General features: G+C 37.0%; 1 protein-coding gene across 1 annotated transcript in view; it reads left to right on the top strand.

Annotated features, from left to right (window-relative positions):
- Scn1a (sodium voltage-gated channel alpha subunit 1) overlaps nucleotides 1-23699 on the top strand; it is a 149192-nt gene that overhangs the window by 58499 nt on the left and 66994 nt on the right. The window contains exon 2 of the mRNA XM_076569585.1: nucleotides 9818-10130. Coding sequence (XP_076425700.1) covers nucleotides 9867-10130 — 264 coding nt within the window. The 5' untranslated portion in view covers nucleotides 9818-9866. The remainder of the gene's footprint in view (nucleotides 1-9817; nucleotides 10131-23699) is intronic.

Below are 23699 nucleotides of genomic sequence, written 5' to 3'. Positions count from 1 at the left end.
CAGGAAAGGCGCAAAGCTACACAAGAGAAACCCTGTCTCGAAAAACCAAAAAAAAAAAAAAAAAAAAAAAGAAAGAAAGAAAGAGAGAGAGAGAAAGAAAGAAAGAAATATTAAAATAGGAAAGGCATCTCCAAATTAGCTTTATAGAGACATCCACACTCCCACAAAAAATTGGGGACATTTCATGTGTCAAATAATTTGAACATCTTTTCTTGTTATAGCAGCTTATAGACTTTTCTCGAACCATTTTATATCCTGTGTTGTCCAAGCAATATCCACAAGAATGAAAGGAGAAAATCACAGAAAACTTAAAATCTCTGAGCTCGTAATATCCTTAATGCCTTGATATACAGAAAAGATCCTGCCACCAGGTTGTGTTTGATATCTCTCAGGTAAACAGTCTAATATTGCCATGTGTCCCAGAAGTGCTTTCATATGGATTGAAAACACTGCATTGTTTCTAGGATGTCATGGGTAAGGTAGATATTTGCAAAGTGGGATTAGAACAATTTCCTCCAACATCTCCTGTTAATGTGTTGGCTTCTTTTTCCATCTAAGGAAATTATGCACAGTAATTTTGCTTTTTGTTTCTGTTTCTTCCCATTATTGTTTCACAGCAATAAAGAGACAAATGCTGACTCTAGTAGAATTCTAAATTTCTGTAGGCTGCTAAGTATAGCTACATAATTCTCACCTTCACCAGCACCACTGGCAAAAATGACCAGCATTGCTGGAGAAAGCAGCAACTGAGTGACATTTCTATATCTTTGTAGAGTTTATAGTAATGTGGGTTTCATGTAAAACTGAATCGATGCCTCCCATTTCTACAGAAAGCAGAATGGGGACAAGAAATGGAGGAGGAAACTGGACTGGCTTGTGTTAAAAGCCTTCTTGTAGGAAGTGCACACTTAATATCCAGACAGTGAGCTAGAGAAGCCATGTTAGACTTCCTGTGCCCATCAGCCCAGTTCTTTCTTGTTATCCCAAAATCTGCAGCATAAACACAGTGATGAACAATGACATTTCTAGCAAATATCTGTGGCTGGACTATTCACTCACCACAATATGGTTTCTTTGACCTTTTTAGTGGGAGACTTCTCTACTAAAACACCTTTTAAAAAAACTTCTTATTGATTCTTTGTGGATTTCACACCATGCATCCCAATCCCATTCATCTCCCCATTCTTTCATATCCACCCTCTGCCCTTGCAATCTTTCCCTCCCCAAATAAAATTTAAAGGAAAAGAAAAATTCTTATCCTGGAATCTGTAGTGTAACATAGTGAGTCACACCGTGTTCCCCTCAGTCTGTACATCTTTACTTCCAAGTGTTCTTTGCAATGAGTCATTGGTCTACTTCCAGGCCTCTGGCTTCTTCTGGGTCCTCACTGAGACTCCTCTTGGATATGGTGGCATGGGTGAGGGAAAGATGTCCTCCACTCCTCACCCCTCTCCATCTGTGGCAGGTGGGAGAGCTGGCCTCGGGGGTACGATAATGATACTAAAACATCTTAACTCAGATACTTTGCTTATAATTAGTACCATTAAGTATTCTTTGCTGTATGTTTGTATATGTGTTCCTTTTGGGGAGAGTGTGTGCATGTGCTTATGCATGTGTGTGCTCATGTGTGTGTGGACATGGGTGCACAGAGGTGTGTGTGTTCCTGTGAATGGGGAGGCCAGAGATATAAAACAGGTTTCTTTCTCTGCTACTGTCCACCTTACTTTTTTGTGACAGTGTCTATCATTGACCTTGAAATTCTTGACTCTGCTAGACTGGCTGGTCAGTGAACCCCATGATGCTCCAGTCATTGCCTCTCCAGCACTGCAATTACAGGAACAGCTTTTTTTTTTTTTTTCATGAGTACTGGAGATTTGAACTCAGATCTTCATGCTGCACGGCGAGCACTTTACTAATTGAACTATATCCCCAGCCCTCTCTTTTTGGATTCCTGGTATAAGCTAATTAGAATTCTTTGAAAGAATTTTCCTGAATTGCTGTATGATTGTCAGAAGACCCTGAATTCCAGTTTATGGAGGATCTTTGTACTGATTCCCATGATTGCCTAATGATGCTGTATTCTTCACCCAGAACTATAGATGAAGAATTTTACAGTGCAGGGGGTCTCAATCGCAAACAACATATGTATGTGAGAGACAGATATTCCAAATTAGTTAAATCCCGTTAGCAGTCTAGTCTTTGATCAGTGGCATACACTTGCACATTAGTAAGAACACTGTGTCAAATGTCACTGATAAGTCAGTAATTTTATTCCTGTTAGAGCCTGTTAGACACCTCTTGACATCCAGTCGATGTGCCTTCTTATTCCAGGATCTGGGTTGAGGAAGAAACACCCCTTTGAGATATGCCATTCTCAGAGCAAAGGAACTAGAGCAGGATGCTGTGTGGACACACAATGACTCAATGAAAGCTTCCGTTTGATTAGAGTCTATATGTCTTATTACACCAGCCAAAGAAAGTCTATTACTGAAAACTATACAGGGACAAGAAGATCACTTCAGGACTTCCATGAATGGGATGCCTGCAGGTTACATTGCAATACACACAAGTGACTAATTCTCCTCCAATTAAGTGAATAGTTTGGCATCAACCACAACCAAATATCAAGAAAGGTTGTTTTACCTCATCAACTTCATCTTGGCCTCTCTGTGTTTTCAGTGTATTGTCATGATTGGCAAGTTTAGAGTCTTCTCTGTCTAGGATCTAGTCTTCTATATATTCCCTGTCAGATTGTGCCATCTGTCTATGACACTGCAATCTCCTCCCCAACCGGAAGACTCTTGCTGCTCACCCATCAGATTCTCTCCCCATCACTGGAATATCTGACATCATATTTGTGATACCTTAAGATTCTTCCAAGGATCAAAGGGCATTAACTTTAAATTGAAACCCCAAGATAATAAAGACCACACCATAGAAATAATAGAGAAAAATGCATATACACTCATATATACATATGAAAGCAGAACTTACACAAATTTACACTTCTCAAAATTGTCAATTTATAATGGATTTTCTAATGGTTAAAAGTCTCTTGATCCAAGAACGTATAAGTATTTTATTCTGTCAAAACATCTTTTGAAGTTCTGTGTAGTGGTATACACCTTTAATCCCAGCACTCTTGGGACAGAGGAAGGCCTTTGTGAGTTCAAGACCAACCTGGTCTACACAAGGAGTTCCAGGAAAACCAGGACTAGTAGAGAGAGCCTATCTCAAAAAGAAAAAGAACGTATTTTATTTTTGTTTTTGTTTTTTGGTTCAAGAATGCACTAAGTACACAAGCCTTATAGAAGTAGTCAGTGGTTGAGTGAGGAAGGGAGATGGTTCAGTGGGTAAGGATACTTGCTTTGTGGCCTGATGACCAGAGTTTAATCCCAGAACTCATGTAAAGGTAGAAAGAGAGAACCAACTCCTCAAAGTGGGTCCTGGACCTCCAGTTGCACACCCTGGCACAAGTCCCCATACACACTCTTCATGCACACATAAAAGCAACAATAATACCTATATTAGTTGCTTTTATGAGATGATAACAGTAAGAATAATATTCCTCTTTTCTCACAAATACATTTATACTAAGTAGGAGGGCTTGAGGTAGCCTCTTCTGTTCTATATTTTACTTGGTTTTATTATTTTGGCAGTGGAATTTTTTGCAAAGTGGGCCAAAACATCTCCTCAAGTATACCATCTATGGCTAGAGAAATGGCTCAGTGATTAAGAGCACTGACTGCTCTTCCAGGGGTCCTGTGTTCAATCCCAGCAACCACATGGTGGCTCACAACCATCTGTAATGGGACCTGATTCCCTCTTCTGATGTGTGTGAAGACAGGTCACTTATATACATTAAAAAAGAAGTATGCCATCTAGATGTCTGATGTCCTCAGAATAGTGATAGGGCTTTCAGGAACTGATCATCATTTTAGCAAGAGTCTGGCTTATTCTCAACATAAATGCTAAGCCATTTTAGAAGACACTGCAGATATGTGATTTCTTCTCACATAAAATTATATAGCATAATACAGTCAAGATATATAGATATTGGATAATTATATCAACCGGTACCCACAATTAATGGCCCTAAATTTTTTCTTATAGTGCTTTTCTAAAAGTGCTCTTCCTAAAAGACATCATATCACAAAATCAAAAGGTTAATATCATAACTAAAGGATGCCAGGGGCTTAATATAAAAACAAGGGGAAGAGATAGCCAAATAAAAGGAAATAAAAATGACAAATACATGAAAAATATTCCTCTTTTCTCATAGTAACACAAATACATTTATACTAAACTAAGTAGGAGGGCTTGAGGTAGCATCTTCTGTTCTACCCACACAACGTTATGGAAAATGAACCCTGTTGATGTACCCTTTCTGAAAGACAAATTGTCCACAAAAAAACTACATGGCATTTAAAATATGCCTCCACGCAAAATCTAAATATATGCATACAAAAGAAATGGCTGAAGCTATGAAACAGCAATGTGAGACCAAATGGATGGACAAAGACCCCAGATTAAATGCAAATAAAAGAAAGGAGATGCCCTCATATACTCTCAAATTTGTTCTCAGTAAAAAATAAAGAAATAAAATCTGTTCTAGGAAGGATTGTCAGGCACTACACTATGGTACCTTGGTCAAGGACAGAAGGCAACACAATGCTGGCCCCATGCAGAGGAGAAGAGAAGTCCCAATCCTTGTTCATGGTGTTTTTGGTGATGTTGGTGTCAATAGACCTCTGCTGCTGCCAGTCCTATAGAGCATGGCAGCCTTTCAATTGGGTTTATATCATAACACTTTATGATGATAACAGCAACTCTGTTACTATTTGTGAATTTTCTGAACTCAGCTTTTTATCATTATTTTAGAGTATACTTGTACATATAAAAAAAAAGTTTACAGTAAAAGAGCAGGCCACATTGTGTTCATGGCAGCTTCATACATCTAGCTTTTTGATGCATTAATGTTCAGTGATTCCTCTATACCATCTAGGTCTGTTTAGTACTCTATGATGCTTCCACAATAAAATCATCTAGTGCCATTAAGTGACATATAATGGTAAATTATTTAGTTCACCTCAAACATCTGATCATAAGTAAGATGTACACATACATAAAATAAATAAAATTATCATTAGAATTCATAGAATGAAATCATACATGGTGCTGAAAGCCTTTACTCCAAGCAATTAGGAGTATATGGCAGGATAATTTCAACTTCAATGCCAGCCCGAGCCATAGAGTTAATTCCAGGCCAGCGATGGCTACACAGTGAGATCCTAGCTCAAAAACTATAAACAAAAACAAAGATGAGATTTATAGAATAAAAAAACAGTGAGTATAAGAATAAATAGACACGTATTAAGAAAGACTTTAATATACCCTTTGACTCACAAACCATCAAGAAGGTGAGAAGTATGCACAGACAGAGGCAGTTTGAATTAGTGAGATAAAATACGGCAATGCTATTGAGACATCTTAAACTGCATAAATTCTATGGAAAGATGGAGCTTCTCCTCAGGGTTTTAGGAAAGTCACTTTTAAAATCATAGTAAATCCCAAGGATAGAAAATAGTATAAATGACATTACCAGATTATAATACAGAAAACCAAACATTAATAAGCAAATAAAGCAAAAACATTGAAACTTTTTAATATGTCCTATTAAAGAGCTATTGTACTAGACAATTTGAAATAAACATTTATTTTAAGAATATTTTAGGAAAGCATTTGCATATTTTATATGCACAGTTTTAAATAAATTTATCTTAGCTAATGCTAAAAGTTTTGTCATATTTTGAAGGCTACATCCAATGTATTAATTTAAGAAAATCTGGTGTTTGAAACTTTAAAGTTTTATTCGAGATAAGGAATGTCTTCAGCCTGTCTTCATTTTATACTTTGAATATTCTTAAATTTTATTATATTATATTATATTAAACAAAGTTTCTTCAATTGTATTTTCCCCTTTAAATAATTTTTTTTTCTAGCAGTTTTAGACTTATAGCAACATGGAACTCAAAACCAAGTTCCCTTATATCAGCGATTCTCAACCTGTGGGTCGCGACTCCTTTGGGGAGGTGAATGACACTTTCACCAGGGTCGCTAAGACCATCGAAAGCACAGATACTTACATCACAATTCATAAAAGTAGGAAAATTACTGTTATGAAGTAACAATGAAAATAATTTCATAGTTGAGGATCACCACAACATGAGGAACTGTATTAAGGAGTCACAGCATTAAGAAGGTTGAGAACCAATGTCTTACATACTGCTTTCCCCCACACAGCCTCTCCTAACTGAAATATCCTACACCACAGTGGTACATATGCTCCAAGAAAATTTTCACATTTTTTATTTTAAAAAATTAATCAATAAGAGAGGACACTATCAAATTAATAAACCCAACACAGTCTTCTTAAAAGACATCATATCACAAAATCAAGGGGTTAATATCATAATTAAAGGATGCCAGGGGTGTAAAATAAAAACAATGGGAAGAGATGGCCAAATAAAAGGAAATAAAAATGACAAATATATGATAAAAAGTATTTCTCTTTTCTCATAGTAAGACAAATATAACACAAAATTATACCCATGCCTTTGTGCTTGTGAGATTAGAAACACTTGAAATTTAACAGATGATAGTGATGAAGATGTAGAGAAAAAATAGTGTCACACTGTTTCTAAGAGAATTAGCAGGAATTTGACCAAAATTAAGATTAAATTTATATTCTTTACACAGTAAAGTCAACTATTAGAAATTAGTATAATAGATATGTGTGCATGTGAGTAAATATTTTTAAATATATTAATTACAGCTTTATTTATGATAGCAGAGATTAAAAAACTTGACTACACAGTTATATATATATTTAGATTTATATTATAACATATAATATATAATTTTATTTTGTATGTAATAGACATATTGTATATTATTTTATATAACTAAACAAAAAAGTATATTTTATATAATTATGTGTATTTATACAAATACATATTTTATATACAATTTTATATAATTGTATATTTCTATTTATATATAAATACAAATATATAATTATATATTTTATATATAGAGAGAGAATGAAAGACTTGGGTGCTATTAAAAGTAATGAATCAAATTTATAAAGACAGGCTTCTTAAAAATTAAATAAGGGAATACAAGATGACCTAGTTATCCCACTTCTAAGCATAGACCCAAAGGACTCCATATCTCACTATAGAGGCTTTCTCATCCATATTTATTGTTATTTTTAACAATACCAGGGAAAGAAAATGGAACCAGCCTAAATGTTTGTTGATTAGATGAATGGATAAAGAAAATATGATACATGCACACATTAGAATTTTATGTTGTAGAAAATCATAAAATCTGCATGAAAACGGAAGGCACTGGGAAATAATGTGTTAAATGAAATAACACAACCTCAAAAATACATATGCTGCATGTTGTCTTTCATATGCACATCCTGGCTTTTAACTGCTAGGCGTCAGTCAGTGTGAGTAGAGGCCAGTAAACTAGAAAGGGATCCCATGAGAAGAAAAAAAGAAACTTGAAGAGACGGGAAGGGCTATAGGCCAAATGTCATGTGAAAGTGGAAAGAGAAAGACTGAGAACAGAAAGCAACAGGGCAGGGCGATGATATGAGCATCAGGGAACAGGAGAATCAAGCAGAACTCACCATGAAAATGTCACGAACAGTTACACATGAAACGGACACGGACACGCCTTTAATCCCAGCACTCGGAAGTCAGAGGCAGGCAGATCTCTGCGAGTTCGAGGACAGCCTGGTCTACAAAGTGGGTTCCCAGATAGCTAGGGCTGTTACACAGAGAAACCCTGTCTCGAAAAAACAAACAAGCAAGCAAAAAATCCTAACAACAACAACAAAAAAGTTAGATATGATATTATTATAAGCTAAAAAAAAGAAAAGAAAAGAAATGAAACTGAAATGGAATGCATACTAACATGTTTTCAGTAAAAACAGCATCAAATGCTTTACACTGTATTATTTTTTGTATATATGGTTTAAGTAGGATGCATATGAAGATACATATACTCACTCATATAGCATGTACATATTACCTCCCTGAGAAAATATACAGGAGGCCAATAATAATAGTACTGAGAAGGAGAACAGTGGTGGGAGGGAGACTTGACATTGCATTTTCTGTTACATGTTTTGAACTTCTATTATTTGCACAGATTATATTTTCTATCAATCAATTAGAACAAAAACCATGTATATATGTACGTTAGAATAATTCTGCAATGAGAAACACAGCCATTTTTGTTATCCTTGAACTTTTATTTCCAAATAAATAGGTGCCAGTATTTTCAGGTGCTTTATGGGAGGAATTCGTTTTAGATAAAACAGTCTATTCTTAAGGCCCTCAGCTCACTGCAAGCAGACTTAAGAACCTCTGAAACGTTCACTTAATAGGTGGAAGGTACTAAAATTGATCCAAATCCTATCTTCTCCCTGTTCATCCACTTAAAAATATATGGTCACAAACCTCACGGAAATGGGTACCTGTTTGTTCCTGTGAACTCTGAGATCCATGATAGAAGCTAGACAAAATGATTTGACTATAGTTTTCTATTACAGGCCTAGACAGCAAAGCTTCAACTAACTGTATCAGAGCATGGTGACTTTAATGAGCTAATGTACTATCCAAATAAAATCTGTACCAGGCAGAGCTTGGGCTCCAGGAAGTTTGGCACGGCTATATGTGTGAAATGTGAGCTCTTATTAAATATACTTGACAAGGATGCATCTGGGATTTGGCCTTGATGTCTGACTCTGTGATATGGAGTTGAGTTTTGACCAGGTCCTCATAATACATGTAGACTGTAGACCCTGAAAGAATATCAGAATTGCTTCAATGAAGGAAACCACCTTTTATTTTGAACTAGGAGCATTCTGCTATCTCCTGTGCTTAGAGCTTTCTCTTCAGTTTAGTTTATCTCCATCCCACCATCTCAATGGCATTTGTCCCACCTTGGACTGTATTTGCCTATGTGTTCAGGTACAGACTCTACTAGGGAGAATGCAGTTCACAGATCATAGCTCCATTCACTCACATCTCTGGGTATATACAGGCACACTTAGAACAACAATGACTAGCTGATTGTGCGACTCTCTGATGGAATGCAGGAAACTCTAATTTGCTTGTCCTCACTTGTTGGGCCTCAAAGGCTACATTTTCAACCTTCTCAGAGACAAGTTCCTCCTATCCCAGACTTTTGAACTGATTGATCTATCACCCCATTCTGCTGCGGGCATACTATTCATCATACAGGTGGTTCTCAGGGTGAGCATTCCATCAGTGACCTGGTGATAGTTACCATAATGTACATATGGCAGTACTGAACCAAGTTTTAAACTCATGGTCTAGGTCTAGTTTCTTTATTAGTAAAGAATAAGATCCAATACACTGGGATGCTTGGCTAAAACTTAGCATGGAGAATACATTTTTTTAAAAGTTTTATTTAGAAATTCCATTTCAATTTGGGGGGAGATTAAAAAGTTAAGTCTTAGCTGGGCGGTGGTGGCACACGCCTTTAATCCCAGCACTCGGGAGGCAGAGCCAGGCAGATCTCTGTGAGTTCGAGGCCAGCCTGGGCTACCAAGTGAGTCCCAGGAAAGGCCAAAGCTACACAGAGAAACCCTGTCTCAAAAAACAAAACAAAACAAAAAAAAAAGTTAAGTCTTCTGGCTCTTGTTTCTAGATAAGCGTTTATAGATACTAACAACTTTTAATCTTCTTGATGCTTTTTGTTCCTCCCTCCTTAGGAATCTCACATGAAGAGTAAATAGTAATTAAAATGTGCAGGATGACAAGATGGAGCAAACAGTGCTTGTACCACCAGGACCTGACAGCTTCAACTTCTTCACCAGAGAATCTCTTGCAGCTATTGAAAGACGCATTGCAGAAGAAAAGGCTAAGAATCCCAAGCCAGACAAAAAAGATGATGATGAAAATGGCCCAAAGCCAAACAGTGACTTGGAAGCTGGGAAGAACCTTCCATTTATCTATGGAGACATTCCTCCAGAGATGGTGTCAGAGCCTCTGGAGGACCTGGACCCCTACTATATCAATAAGAAAGTAAGTGTTCTTAGCAGGTATATTTTGCCACTAACTGCATGCATTGTTACAGAAGCATCACACACTAAATTAGCACAGCCTTAACCATCCTTCTGCTTAAGAAATGAGACCACACTTGTGGGTGTTTTATGTATATTCATGAGAAGTAAATAAATTATATTATACCATATGGAGCTGCCCCAAATGCTTCATGACAAAAATCTAAATATAAGTTGTAGGCAGCTAATTTAACAAATTAAAAATTCTCACCAAAGATTACATATACTAAGCAATTTTATGTATTTTTTTTTGTACCTTGAAATCTTGAAGTCACCCTGAGTTACAAAAGAGCCCAAAATGTATTGTGTGAATTTCTCATGGAAGAATGTTTTACAACACAAAAGTTTTCAATTCCTTTACCATATTATAAATAATGAATCAAGTAAATTCCTAAAGAATTTGTTTCCATATGGAATATAGTTAGGCAATATACAAGGGTACTTTGTTGTTTTGTTTTCTTGTTTGCTTTGTGGGGAGAAATTATTTATTTTGGCTCACGGTTTTCATATATAAGACTGTTAGGGGCATTTTGCAATCAAATTGTATGAGTGCTCCTTCTAACGTATATGGGCTTCATCTTAACTGTATAATATCTGCAAAGACTCTATTTACGGCTAGGGCATGAACACTTGGAAGGCACTATCTAGTCTATTACACTTACTAGGCCTTAATATGAGGGGGTGTATAATAACTTCCATTTTATTTATCCACCTGCATTCTAAGTCAATATAGCTGTGTTTACACAAATTATCAAAGCCTTTCTTAGTAATCATCACCGATATATATTCTTATTTAAAGCTTTCATTAGTTCTTTGAGAGTTTCGATCATATTCACCCCTTTTCCAACTCTTCCCAGATCCAGCCCCCACTCTCTACCCACTCAACTATGTGTTTTTTTTTTAAACTCTTTAAAACCAATGTATGCTGTTCAAATATTCTTAGTTGTGTGGTCTTCCACTGAAGTGTGGTTGTTAGCTTAGTAGGGGGTACGCTCTTAGAGAAACTGTCTCCCCCTCCTAGCAGTTAATAAGAATCAACAGCTCTACTGCTAGGGGTGTGTTTGTACATCTAGATTCAGTCTCCACAGTGGAATTTGATCTGGCTTGTGCTTGCACAGGTTTTGTGCATGCTGTAGCAACAGCTGTGAGTTCCTATGTTCAGCTTCCCTATTCTGCCTTTCTATGGCATTTTTCTTTTAGTTTTCCACAAACCCTGGCTCTTACACTCTTTCCACGACCACCTCTATGAGCATTGGAAGGAGAGATATGGTATATATGTTACCTTTAGTGCTGAGAACTCTCTAATACCTTATTCTCTAAATCTTGGCCAGTTGTAAGTCCCTGTCTAAATCACCATCTATTGCAAATAGAAGCTTCTCTGATAAAGATTGAGAAATGCATTATCTATGGGTACAACAATAAGTCAATAGGAAATGGTTTAATGTTATGTCCATTTAGCAGAGTAATAGTAGTAGGTTCCCCTACCCCTACTAGGGCTTATGATCTACTTAGCTATAGGTTCTTTGTCCCAGTAATGGTGTCAGGTGTGGGTTTGCAATTAAATCCAACCAGAAAGTGATTAGTTACACCTGGGATGTTTGTACCACTTGTGTTCCAGTGGGTAAGTCCTACAAAGTCAATAGCTCTCAGGGTTCACAGCTGGATAAGACTGATGAGTTTTGATGAGAATTCTTCTCTGGTGGCATGCATAGTACTTTATAACACGATGAGACTAGCCTGTAGTGATAATTTTTAGCTTTTTAAGGAACCACCACACTGATTTCTCTCCTGGCTACATCAGTTTGCATTCTGACCATCAGTGAATCAGTGTTCCCCTTTCCCAACATCCACTCCAGCATTTGTCACCTTTTATTTTTGTTTTGTTTTGTTTTTTACCTTAGTCATTGTAACTGGAGTGATATAAAACCTCAAAGAAGTTTTAATTTGTATTTCCCTTAAGATGTTGAACATTTTGACAGTGTTTTTCAGACATGTGCGTCTATCATAAAAAAAAACTCTGTTTAGTACCATGCCTCTGTTTAATTTTTTAAAATTAGATTGTTTGTCATCTTGTTTTTTCATTTTTTTTTGAGTTCTTTCTATTTGCTGGATGCCAACCCTCTATCAGATGTATCGCCGTCAAAAACTTTTTCCCCATTATGTAGGATGCCTCTTCATTCAAGTGTTGGTGTCCTTCACTGTAATGTACAGTTTTTAGAATACTTGATCTTTTGTTAGAAATGTGTTGAAATAATAATCTGAAGGACATATATATTCATATAATTAATATATGAATGTATGTAACTTTTATATTCATTCTTGAATCTAAACTTTTATTATCACCATGATTTCACCAATCCCTTCCCCCCAAAAAGCACAGATGATTAAAAAAAGACACTTACTGATTGTCTTTTATATTTTGACCAAGCACAATACATTTCTGAATTCTCAACGGATGGCTAGAAAACAAGAATTGTAATTAGTTTAACAAATAAAGCATTTTATTGGCCATGAACCCTAAAATATTCCAAATGTTAGGGACAACTTCTTGTCGGTTCTTATCAGGACACAAGCTGCCAATAATGGCAATTTTGAGTGAGAGAGATCTCTTAGAGTTTCCATGACTGTGCTAAAACACTGTGACTCAAGAAAATTAGGGGATGAAGAGAATTTATTTCAGTTTACAGTTAGTTCCACATCAGACTCATCATGAAGAAAGTTATGGCAGAAACTCAAGGAAGGAACCTAGAATCTGGAACTGAAGCAGAAGCCATAGAAGAGCGCCACTTACTGTCTTGCTCCTCAAGGCTTTCTCAGTCTGATTTTTTTATAGCACCTAGGACTACCCACCTAGGGGTGGCACCAGAACAATAAGCTGGGCTCTCCCACATCAATCATCAATCAAGAAAATATAACACCGGCCTGCCCAATCTAGGAAAGGCATTTTCTCAATTGAGGTTCCCTCTTCTAAAATGACTCTAGCTTATGTCAAGGTGACATAAAACCAGTCAGTACAAAGATTATCCATCCCATAGTTGCTATTTATGAGAAGTAAATATGAGGAAATCTTGAAATAAAGACTCAGATGTACTCCACACAGAACTTGGTTCATCCCATAAATTGTGCTCATTTATTTCTAGTTCCTAGAGACATACAGCATTTCAGGGGCTCCTGTGGTAGAGGTTAGAAAGCTCTCTCCTTATCAGGCATTTGCTTCCCCAAACGTAGAGTCTCCAGTACCATCTGGTAAAACCCACCATCTAAAAATTATTAAGGTCACCAAGAGGAGGCCTTATCAAAATACAAAATTGAATTCCAGCATCCCAACTCCTATGCTCCATCCTTATTTATAAATCTATAATTGAATAGTTTGAGAAAAAACCAAACTAAAGCATATTGACAAGGGTAGTAATTCATCATGTGGTAATCAGACTGTCTTACTCAGTGTTATACTCCTGTGAAGAGACCCCATGACCACAGTAACTCATGTAAAAGAACACATTTAATTGAGGCTTCCTTACATTCAGAGGTTTAGTCAATTATCATCATGGCAGGAAGCATGGTGGAGCATGAAGACATGGTGCTGGATATGTAGCTGATAGTTCTACCTCCTGATAAGAAGGCAAGAGAAAGAAAGAATCACTGGGCCTGGCTTGAACTTTGGAAACCTCAAGGCCTGTCCCCAGTGACACACTTCTCCAACAAGGCCACACCTACTCCAAGGACACACTTCCCAATCCTTCTCAAGTAGTGCCATTCCCTGATGACTAAACATTCAATTATTTGAGCCTATGGGGCCATTTTTATTCAAACTATCACAGACTATCATATATATTTTTCTCTCTAAGTTAAAGAACTTAAAGAACTTTCAGACTACCAGGCCTGGTGGTACACACTGTAAACTTAGCACTTGGGAGTTAGTGGCAAGCAAATCTCTGTGAGTTTAAAGTCAGCCTGGTCTACATAGCAAGATCCAGATCATCCAAAGCTAGGTAGTGATACTCCTTCTAAAATGATTACCCAACCAATCAACAAATAAAGAAAATAAAAATAAAAGCAAAATAATATGCTTTCAAAAATAAGAGCTTTCAGACTGATGAAAGATACTGTCTTGAGGGGAGGTTCTGCCCACAAAGGTCCCTAACTCACTTATGTTTAATTTCAATAAAAAATTACATAAAGGAAAATGGAAAACAAAATCACACAAGACAAATACTTAAAAGCTTTTATAAGAAGCACAGGGTGAAAGCTCAGCTCTGACTTGGCAGCTAGATCAGCATTGCTGGACTGCCCACCCCCCTCCTCTAAACTTGCCTTTGACATCTGCTTTTCTTATCTCCAAATGCACATTGTGTGAAGACGGAAAAGCATTCTGACATTTGGGAACAAATCTCGTTGTGCAAGCAGAGCAACTTGATAAGAGAAATACTGTTATCAGGAAGGAAAGGCACATCCTTCACTTTCACATTGCACTCCCATCAAGCAAATCTCCAACTGTGAGCCAGTGGACAGCAGTACAGCTAGAACTGTTTGCGGAGCTAAGTCCTTTAAAACAAACATGCTGTGTGCTTCATTTGCTTGCTTTTTGAGACAGCAGTTTCCTATGTAGCTCAGACTGGCCTTGAACTCACACTCCTCCTGCCTACTGACACTGGGATTGTAAGAATGTGGCAGCACGTCCACCACACAGTATGTTAGAACACACGGCTGAGTCATAGTCATAATATTTCCTTCTTTCATAGTCCTGTGTTCTAAAACTTTCTGTAGGTTGTCTATTTCTTTATTAGTCTTACATTTTTTTCAAAATATAGATTGTTTCACTAACAGTTTATAAACAATTAATGAACATTAAGTTTTCTCTGATTTAAGGTGGAGTTGCTTAGTAAAATCTTTATCTTTTAAAATAATATTTCTTTTAATATATGGTCATTAATTTTATGTTAGCAATTAGTATCTTCAACAATTGAATGGTCTTCATTAAAAACAATATAACACATACAAACATATAAATATGTATATATATGAGTATGTAAACATTAGAGTGGTCTTCATTAAAACAATACAACACAGACACACACATATATACATATAATACACATATATATATGTATATATATATATATATATATATACAGAGAGAGAGAGAGAGAGAGAGAGAGAGATAGGGAGAATGAATTTAAATGTATTGGAACAGCCAAAGGTCTACTGGTCAAATATCATTATAGATGAGATTTTTCCATGATTGAAGACACTGTGAGTGTTGATTTGTATTACAAAGTGAGTTCAATATGCAAGTATCAATAGTTTCCCTTAGATTGAACTCAGACAATGAAAAGGAATGTATTGTCTTATGGAGACCAGGGAGTCCAAGATTGAAAAGTTAGCTGAACCATCACATGATGGAAGGCTATAAGGCAAGGGAGAACAAGAAGGGCCTGATCTTTCACTGGAAAGGCACCAATTCATTCTTGAAAGGGAAGCCCTCACTGAACAACTACCTTTTATATATCATACTTCATAATACTGCAATAGAAATAATTAAATTTATGAGTTTTGAGAATAAGCACTGAACAATAACATTGACCATGAAAATGGTTACAGAATGCATTCTTTGTGCTATATCCCAGGATAAAGTGCAATTGCATTGTATGTGCAGAAACTTGTGTGAATACAGTCTAACAGGCCAAAGCTCTCTGTGTTCTTTTATAAAGGCAATCAATGTCATTGGGCATATGGAAATGTCACTGCTGATGCCGTATGTTATCATGACATATGCCCACATATTTTTATCCTCTTTGCCCCAGTTTCTGATGTGCGTATTACATAATAATCGAACAGTCTACTAAAATTATTAAAACGGTTTAAACAGTGATATTGTGTTAGTAACTGAGGAAATGGAAGCAGCAGTGCTGTGCATGGAAGCTCCCTAGTTCATGGAAGCATTGGGGGCCTTAAATTCTGCAGACGTTTTAAACACACAGCGCTTCAAAGAACGAAGAGAGGAGGTAATGGCTGTGCTCTGAGGTCAAAGATCATAGAGTTTCCATCTCATGCTTCCTGTCATCAGGGGATCTTTGCAATGAGACTCCAAGCTAATCCTTTCTATTTGCTCATTTACTTTTCTGTGACACAAGGACATTTCGGTTTGTGAGTACAGTTTTATTCTTATGGGATTTACTTTTTTCCCTCGGTTTCATAACTTGAGTTGCTACTGTACCATTTGGCTATACATTCAACTTCACCCACTCTTTGTTCAGAAAATGGCTCCCCTCTCATGTTCTTAAAATTACAGATGACTCATTAGTACCATGGGAAGAAATATCCTTTTGACAATGTGGCATTTTTACTAGAAATAGAAAGATATTTTAGATCTGTAGTGAAAATAGAACCTTGTTATATTTTGGAATATAGAAATGTATTCGTTGAAAAACTGTACCATGTCCTTGAAAGTCTCCTAACAATTTTTTTTAAAAAAACCATCCTCTCTTCCAACAGTCCTAACATAATGCATGCCATCTCTGTACTTGGGCTCTATGAGAAACCTCACACAAGAGGCTTCACATTTATGCCTGATCTGTCATCACAAGAGTGATCATGATTGAGGTAGCAAGTTATTTTGTTGTCTCTAGAATAGCTGTTACCTGGACACCGCCTTAACTCCAAGCTGCTTCAGCAGCCCCTGAATCTTTCTCCTAGTCCCCATTCTTCCTTATTTGTCATTATTTGTCCACTCAGTCTCTGCCGCAGAAAAAGTCCCAGGGCAAACTAAATGACCCTTGACACTTAGTAGGCACCCATCATATTGTTAAGAGACTCTTTGAATAAAAGTAAAAAAACTCAGCAAAACTACTTTCAAGGGAAGACGAAAAGAAAGGGAAAAAAAGCAAACGTATGGGCCAAATCTGGTTGAATAACAAAAGACACAGCATTTAAAGAGACACCATCAGGACAGCCCTTCCGCAGTTTGGGCTCTGCATTTGCTTATGCTAGCTGGCTTCGTGTGTAGGCGGGCTCACCCACAAGGTGGCAGAAATAGCCATCAGTCACACTAAGTTAACATCTACAGCAGAGTAACCTTACAAAAGGAATGCACGTATTTTCTAAACTCTAACGAAAGCTCTAGAATTGCTTGTAATCAGCTGGCATGGTCTGTTACTGTGAATAGGGGGATGTGATAGTCATCTGGACCAGGTGAGTATCATATGGTGAATCATTTCCTGAATGACGAGAGACACTTCTATGTGGACAGCAGAGATTTCTTCCACAATGAAGAGACAGAAACTTCTGGAGAAGTTATTCCAGATAGGTAAAAATGAACAATTGCTACCTCCCCTACATATTATGCACCTGCATACTTAAATTCTTGTTTGCCCTACAGATCCTTTCAAGATAGCTTTGGTATCTATCTAAAACCAATAAAACTGAGGTTAGGTACTTTGCCCAAGATTGTAAAACTATTAAGTAAGCTGGTAGCATTTCCCAAAGCTCTTGCTTCTTAAAAACAACCTTTCATATTCACTATCAGCATCTAATATAATTCAACTACACTTCCCACCTGGTCCTGAGTGGATGATATACACCTTTATGTAGAACCTCAATGTAAAACTTAATTTGTGTGATTCAATAAGGAAATTGCATCTAAATTGAGATGTGAAGACAAGTTCCAGTAATAGGGAAAACATAAAAGAAGGTAACACAGTAGACCTGGGCTATTATATGAGGAAGATATTAACTAACCTAGTAACATTAGTACAGCATGTCTGTTATCTTCTAATAGGTCTAAAGTTAGCTAAAGGGATCACTTAGTACATCTTAAGGAATATCCAGTTTATTTTCAAGGCAAATAACCTCACAGGATTCTCTCCAAAAGCCCCATTCTCTCTTCCAACCTGAGAAACGATACAAATAATTTACCAGAATCTTTCCTGTATACACAGTCCTCTCCTTTGTATGATTATACAACCAAAATTAAAAACAAAACCTAACTGTGAAGTATTGATACCCATGACTGTTTTTGTTATATGTGCACTGTATTGTTTAACTTTTGAGTGATTTTCATCAAGTTGATAAATGTGGCATCAATGACACTCAGGCCCCCATTTCCGTTTTCCAGTCTCTGTCATTTCAGTTTGCAATCCATAGCTTAAAGACCTTCCCCCCAACCACATGAAGGTTGTGTTAGATATGTTAGGTTGTGTTAGACGAGTTGCAGTTAGTGAGCTGCAGAAAAGCAAATGCTGTGAGAGAAACTGTGAGATAGATTTTCATTCACCCAGGAGTCGAACAAGGAGGAAAATATTTGCCTAAAGTCACAGCATACAAGGGGGATGGAGGGAGGCAGGAGATGAGGCCACTTAAAGATTCTCAGAGAGGGAAAAGACAGACACCACAGATTGGGCTGGAAGGAGACATGTGCGCTGTGATGGGGACCGATAGGAATCTCTTGCCATCTGTATTTCCCACCCCAAGCTTCAAAGCATCTCTCTTATTGCCACTATTGCCACATGACCCCCATTCTTTCTGCACCTTGCAGAACCTCATGCCTTGCCAGCAGTGGAAAGACAGGGAACATGCTCTTCTCCCTGGCAGAGTAAGAACAATTTCCCATTCTGACCACCAGAGGGGTATGGAAGAGAGATGTGCACCTGAGCCCAAGTTAGAGCTCTGTTACTATTTCTAGAGTGCCTCTTTCTTCTACATAGTGATACAGTTCCAACTACCATTAATTCGGAATTAAATTTCATTAGTAAGACCAGGGAGTAGTTCAGTGGAAGACTGCTTACTCAGCACTTGTTGGATCCTGGCTTTGATCCCAGCACCTGCAGAGGAAAGTTACATCGAGTTTGAAATTTGAAGAAAGACACACTTGTTTACTCCCTTATGTGAAAATGTATTCAAATTCCAAAGGGATTGACTGCCAGATACAGTTTTAGAACACACATGATGTGTAAATTGAAAAGTTCTCTGACTTAAACTTTCAGGCAAAGAATAAATTCAGTTATAAATATATGCCTATAACATACATTACTAATTTGTTTTGTTTTTTGAGAAAGGATCTTACTTCATCACTTAGTCTTGCCTCAAACTCACAGCAATCCTCCTGCCTCAGCTCCTGAGTGCTAATATTACATGAGTGAGCCTCCACAGCTGCATGTGATACTTCTAAATATTTCTTGTCATCCAGCTTACTTTCATATGTCATCTTTTGCCTTTGGCTGCAGCTTAACTTTTAGAGAAGGTAAGCTGAATGCATTTTAAGTCATCCCTGTTATGTGGCAGTTTTTCTGATAACGTATAGATGAGATGTAAAGTTAGAACTTAAGTTTTAATGGTGTACTTTAAGGAATATGGGCTCTAGACTGAAATAAATGTTCAACCAATGGCTACATATTCAGAAAACAAAAACACAAATACACTACTTATCAAACTCAAGTTTCCTCATTGACAATAATCATAGCAGCAAGTCATTTTCTATAGGTGCAGATATGAGAGAGATTATCCAATTGTGACAAATAAATGGGTCTAACTCGTATATTCTGCATAATCATTGAGAACTGGGGAATTACTAATTAATCACTAATCAGTAAACAGGGGCATCACCCTACCATTGTAGAATCATCTTGGTGATTTTTTTTAAAATGCATAGAATGCTGCATACTCAATTCTGATGCCATGAATTGAAATCACAGCTTATGGTTTAGCCCAGTACAGATATTTCCATAAATGAAGTGACTTAGTCATAGAGAAATAGGGTCCAGAATCTCACAGGTAGAAAGAACAGAGACAGCTTTGTAATAATAGACCCAGTTCTGGAATCTGTCTTCTTAACTTGAGGCAAATCTGCTGTATTTTTTTCCTGATTTTTTTTTCTGGATCCTTAAAATGTTCATTACCAGGGATGCCTATCAGTCTTCCATCAAACCACCTTGTGTTTTCTTTAACACCAGAAATGATATTTTCTTGGCAAGGTTGCTGACAAGTGTGGCTTGGTTGGTCAATGAGTAGTTGAGGTTAGGTCAAATCTGTTCGGCACAGTAGATATCACCCAGGGTGGCTGTGAGTACTGAAAACACAGTGAGACTGGATTTAGAGGACTGGAGACAGTGTGAAAAAGTTACATGAAATACTTCAATGATTTTGATATCATTTTATCCCCCAATGTCAGTATTTCAGTTACATTGGGTTAAAGGAAACACCACTAAGGTGCGTTTCACACTCTTCATTTGCTTTCCCTGTATTACTTAGGGAATCTGAAATCTTTGTTTACAGTTCAGGTTTCTATTTTACAATATATTTGTGTTGGATAGTGCTAGGTTATCTACACCTCCATCTCTCCTTCTACGTTCATTTGTGCTACTGTTGGTAGCTAGCATTCCCTTAACTGTAAACAACTAAGGGCCAGGACTTACATATGTGTGTTTTCTTTTCAGGAATCAGCACAAAGCTTTGCAAATACAGTACTGAAAAGTCAACTTTTCAATTGGAATCAACAATTGCACCTAAATTAGGTCCATGCTGCTTTTCAAGTGTCTGTCATATACATACTACTTAATTATTTGTTGTATAAGCACAGCAAAAATATTATTTAACTTTAGTGAATATACATAAAAAGATACTTGACAGACCAGAACAGTCCTAAGGTGGTTATGAATACTTCATTCCCACAAATACATCTATAAATGATGTTTTATACATTATGGTTAGATCTGAATTTATCCACAGTGTCTTGTTTAAAAACTTGTTCTGAGGAAGAAAATTATTCCCATATTAAAATGTTCTCACAAAGTGCCTATAAGTTGACTCCATTGCAGTGATGACATTAAAGCCCTTGTTTTTCCCTTACAGTAAATGAACCGAGGGATAGGTTTAAGGAATAGACACAAATGTAGCTAGCTTCTACTAAAAGACAGACTCTTGGTACTTGGCACTGGGAGCACTCACATGAACCTTCATATCAGCCATGAGTGTGAAGAATCATTTCAGACTAGGAGCTGATGTTGTCTTTCCTCCTCTGCCTCCAAGTCTGGAGTTTTCTTTTGGGTTGAAGTCACTTAGTGTAATTAAAATTATCTTTGGGAGCTATGTTGACCCTAAGTAGATGACAAGGATGATGAGATATTGTACTATATCATCACATAACACATTCTTCTAAGAAACCAAAAATGCTATGCATTTGAAGACTGCATAAATATTTGTTGGCTTAATCTCACATAGTATTTGTTTCTTCAGCTAACAGTGTACTGTTATCTTTAGTAGATTAGGATTTTTCCCTGAAAGGGAAAATGTGTATATGTAAATATGTTATACTTGATCTTAGCCAAAAGGTCGAGAAGCGATTGTGTAAATATGTTGTATGTGTAAATAGACAAAGGTATCCAGATGGTTGGTAGATTTGGAGTTAATTCTTCATTGTAAGTGAACTTTGATCCCTTTGGATTCTCCTCCCCATGCTGTACCTTCAACACCATGGTTTAGAGAAACATTCTTCTGAGCGTCTTTGCAGTTGCAAACTGACTTCTCAACTATGTCAAAATTATGAGGATAGCAGATACAGATCTGTAAAGAAATAAATAGCAGACTAGTTGTGAAAAGTAACCTTAAGTTCTAAATCAAATTTACTGGCCTGATAATGATTACAGTTCTACATATAATAGGGTGCCAGCTAAGTTTAGATATTCTTCTTTATTGTAAGGCTATTGAAAGTAAACCCATAAACACTTCAGAGTGATATATATGAAGCTTGTATTTGAGCATATATATTTTGACCTGAGAAAAAGAGTATAGCATCAATATGGGAAAAACCATTAAAATGATTCAGCAATGCTGGTGTTATTGTTACAATCCTTGGAAGTGATGGAAGAAAATCCTATGAAAAATTAAAGTACAGAAAGTATGCCATACAGTCAAACCTCAGTAGTCTTATGTTTCAACTAAACTACATGGATTCACACATTGCACACAAAATTCCTTATGAAATAAGTTACAAATTATTTGCATTTAACAAATAAGTGTATCAAATACATCCTAAAAGACTGAAAGCCTGAAAAATTAAGAATTACACCCAAGTATTAATTCATCTGTTGCATTTTCAAATATTCAATTACTTATCCACACTGGGAGTGCAATGTTTTTATAAAAACCACTTTGTTGACTTCTGGTGTCTAGAATTCCTTCCTGGCTTTCTCTCTTGCTAGGCTAAGTTTCTGAATCTTGCCTTTGACTTACTGTGTGAAAGAGCAGTTTCTGCTCTTCCTTTCCCATCCACTGGCCTCTCTAACACTTCAGCTTTGTCATTGATTTCTCTTCTCTTTTGTTTATTTTTTTGTCAAGTGTTTCTGTCTTAGTCACTTTTCTATTGCCATGACAAAACACCATGGCTAAGGCAACTTATAAAAGAAAGTATTTCATTTGGGAACTCATATGAGTCCATGACCATCATGGTGAGGAACATGGCAACAGGCAGGCAGGTGCTGAAGCAGTAGCTGAGGGCTTGCACTGGATCCACAGCCAAAAGACACCAGAAAGAGAGAGAGCTAATTTGGAATGGTATGGACTTTAAAAAACCCCAAACCACATCTATTGACACATGTCTTCTAACAAGGTCACACCTCCTAATCCTTCCCAAACAGTTCTGCCATCTGCGGCCCGAATATTCAAATACATATACCTGTTGGAGCTGTCCCCATTCAAATAATCAGTTTCCTTTGCTCATCATTTGAACAGAAGGTGGCCAAAGAACCTGTGTCATGGGAATTCTGAGTGCAGCCAATCTCCTTATAATGTCTCTGGGTATTTCTCAGTCGACTCAGCTGTTGTTGACTCTCCCAAGTCTTCTTTCTCACCCTCCAGTCTATAGTGGAGGACATAGTAGGCCTGAAATTCCTTTGTCATCTCTATCACTACATTCAGTTCAAAATTAGCTTGTAATATTATCTGAAATAATATTCTTAGTTAAAGAGTATACATTCTTACTAGTTACATTTTCCCTATGGTTCCTACTCTAGTTCCAGTGTTTCTATCACATTTTCTGAGTATGTTTCTGGAAAAGGAAATATAGGCAGAAAGTTTAAGAGACAATGACACTCAATCCTAAGCTTTGCCCTTTCTGTGTCCTTTAATGCTCATATTCCTTAAGGCAAAGGCACTTCCCTGCTAAAGTCCATTCATGTTTGATGATGATTTCATAGGGTCATTTCAGGACAGAAATATTGAATGACTGAAAGAGAATGAAGGGGACTACGAATTGTCCACCAGCAATTGACACTGGAGTAAGCACCTGGGAAATGTGTTCCTCCCACAAATAGACTTCTTAAGGTACTCTCCTTGAGCTGGACTGACCCCTTCAGAAATGAGTGGGAATGTGCTCAAAAAGCAGGCTTAGCGCAGCATTTCCCCACCCTGGGGATGGGGGTCTCTGTTACTCTGCTTATCTATGAAATACAGTGACATTAGTTGCCAAAGAACTGAAATGAAATGGGACAGTACAACCTACTCTCTTGTATTATTTTATTACTGTATTTAACAGACATAA

This window comes from Peromyscus maniculatus, chromosome 4 (assembly GCF_049852395.1).
Source record: "Peromyscus maniculatus bairdii isolate BWxNUB_F1_BW_parent chromosome 4, HU_Pman_BW_mat_3.1, whole genome shotgun sequence".
Lineage (NCBI taxonomy): Eukaryota > Metazoa > Chordata > Mammalia > Rodentia > Cricetidae > Peromyscus > Peromyscus maniculatus.
Note: the sequence above shows the minus strand (reverse complement) of the source record. Positions and strands in the feature narration are given on the sequence as shown.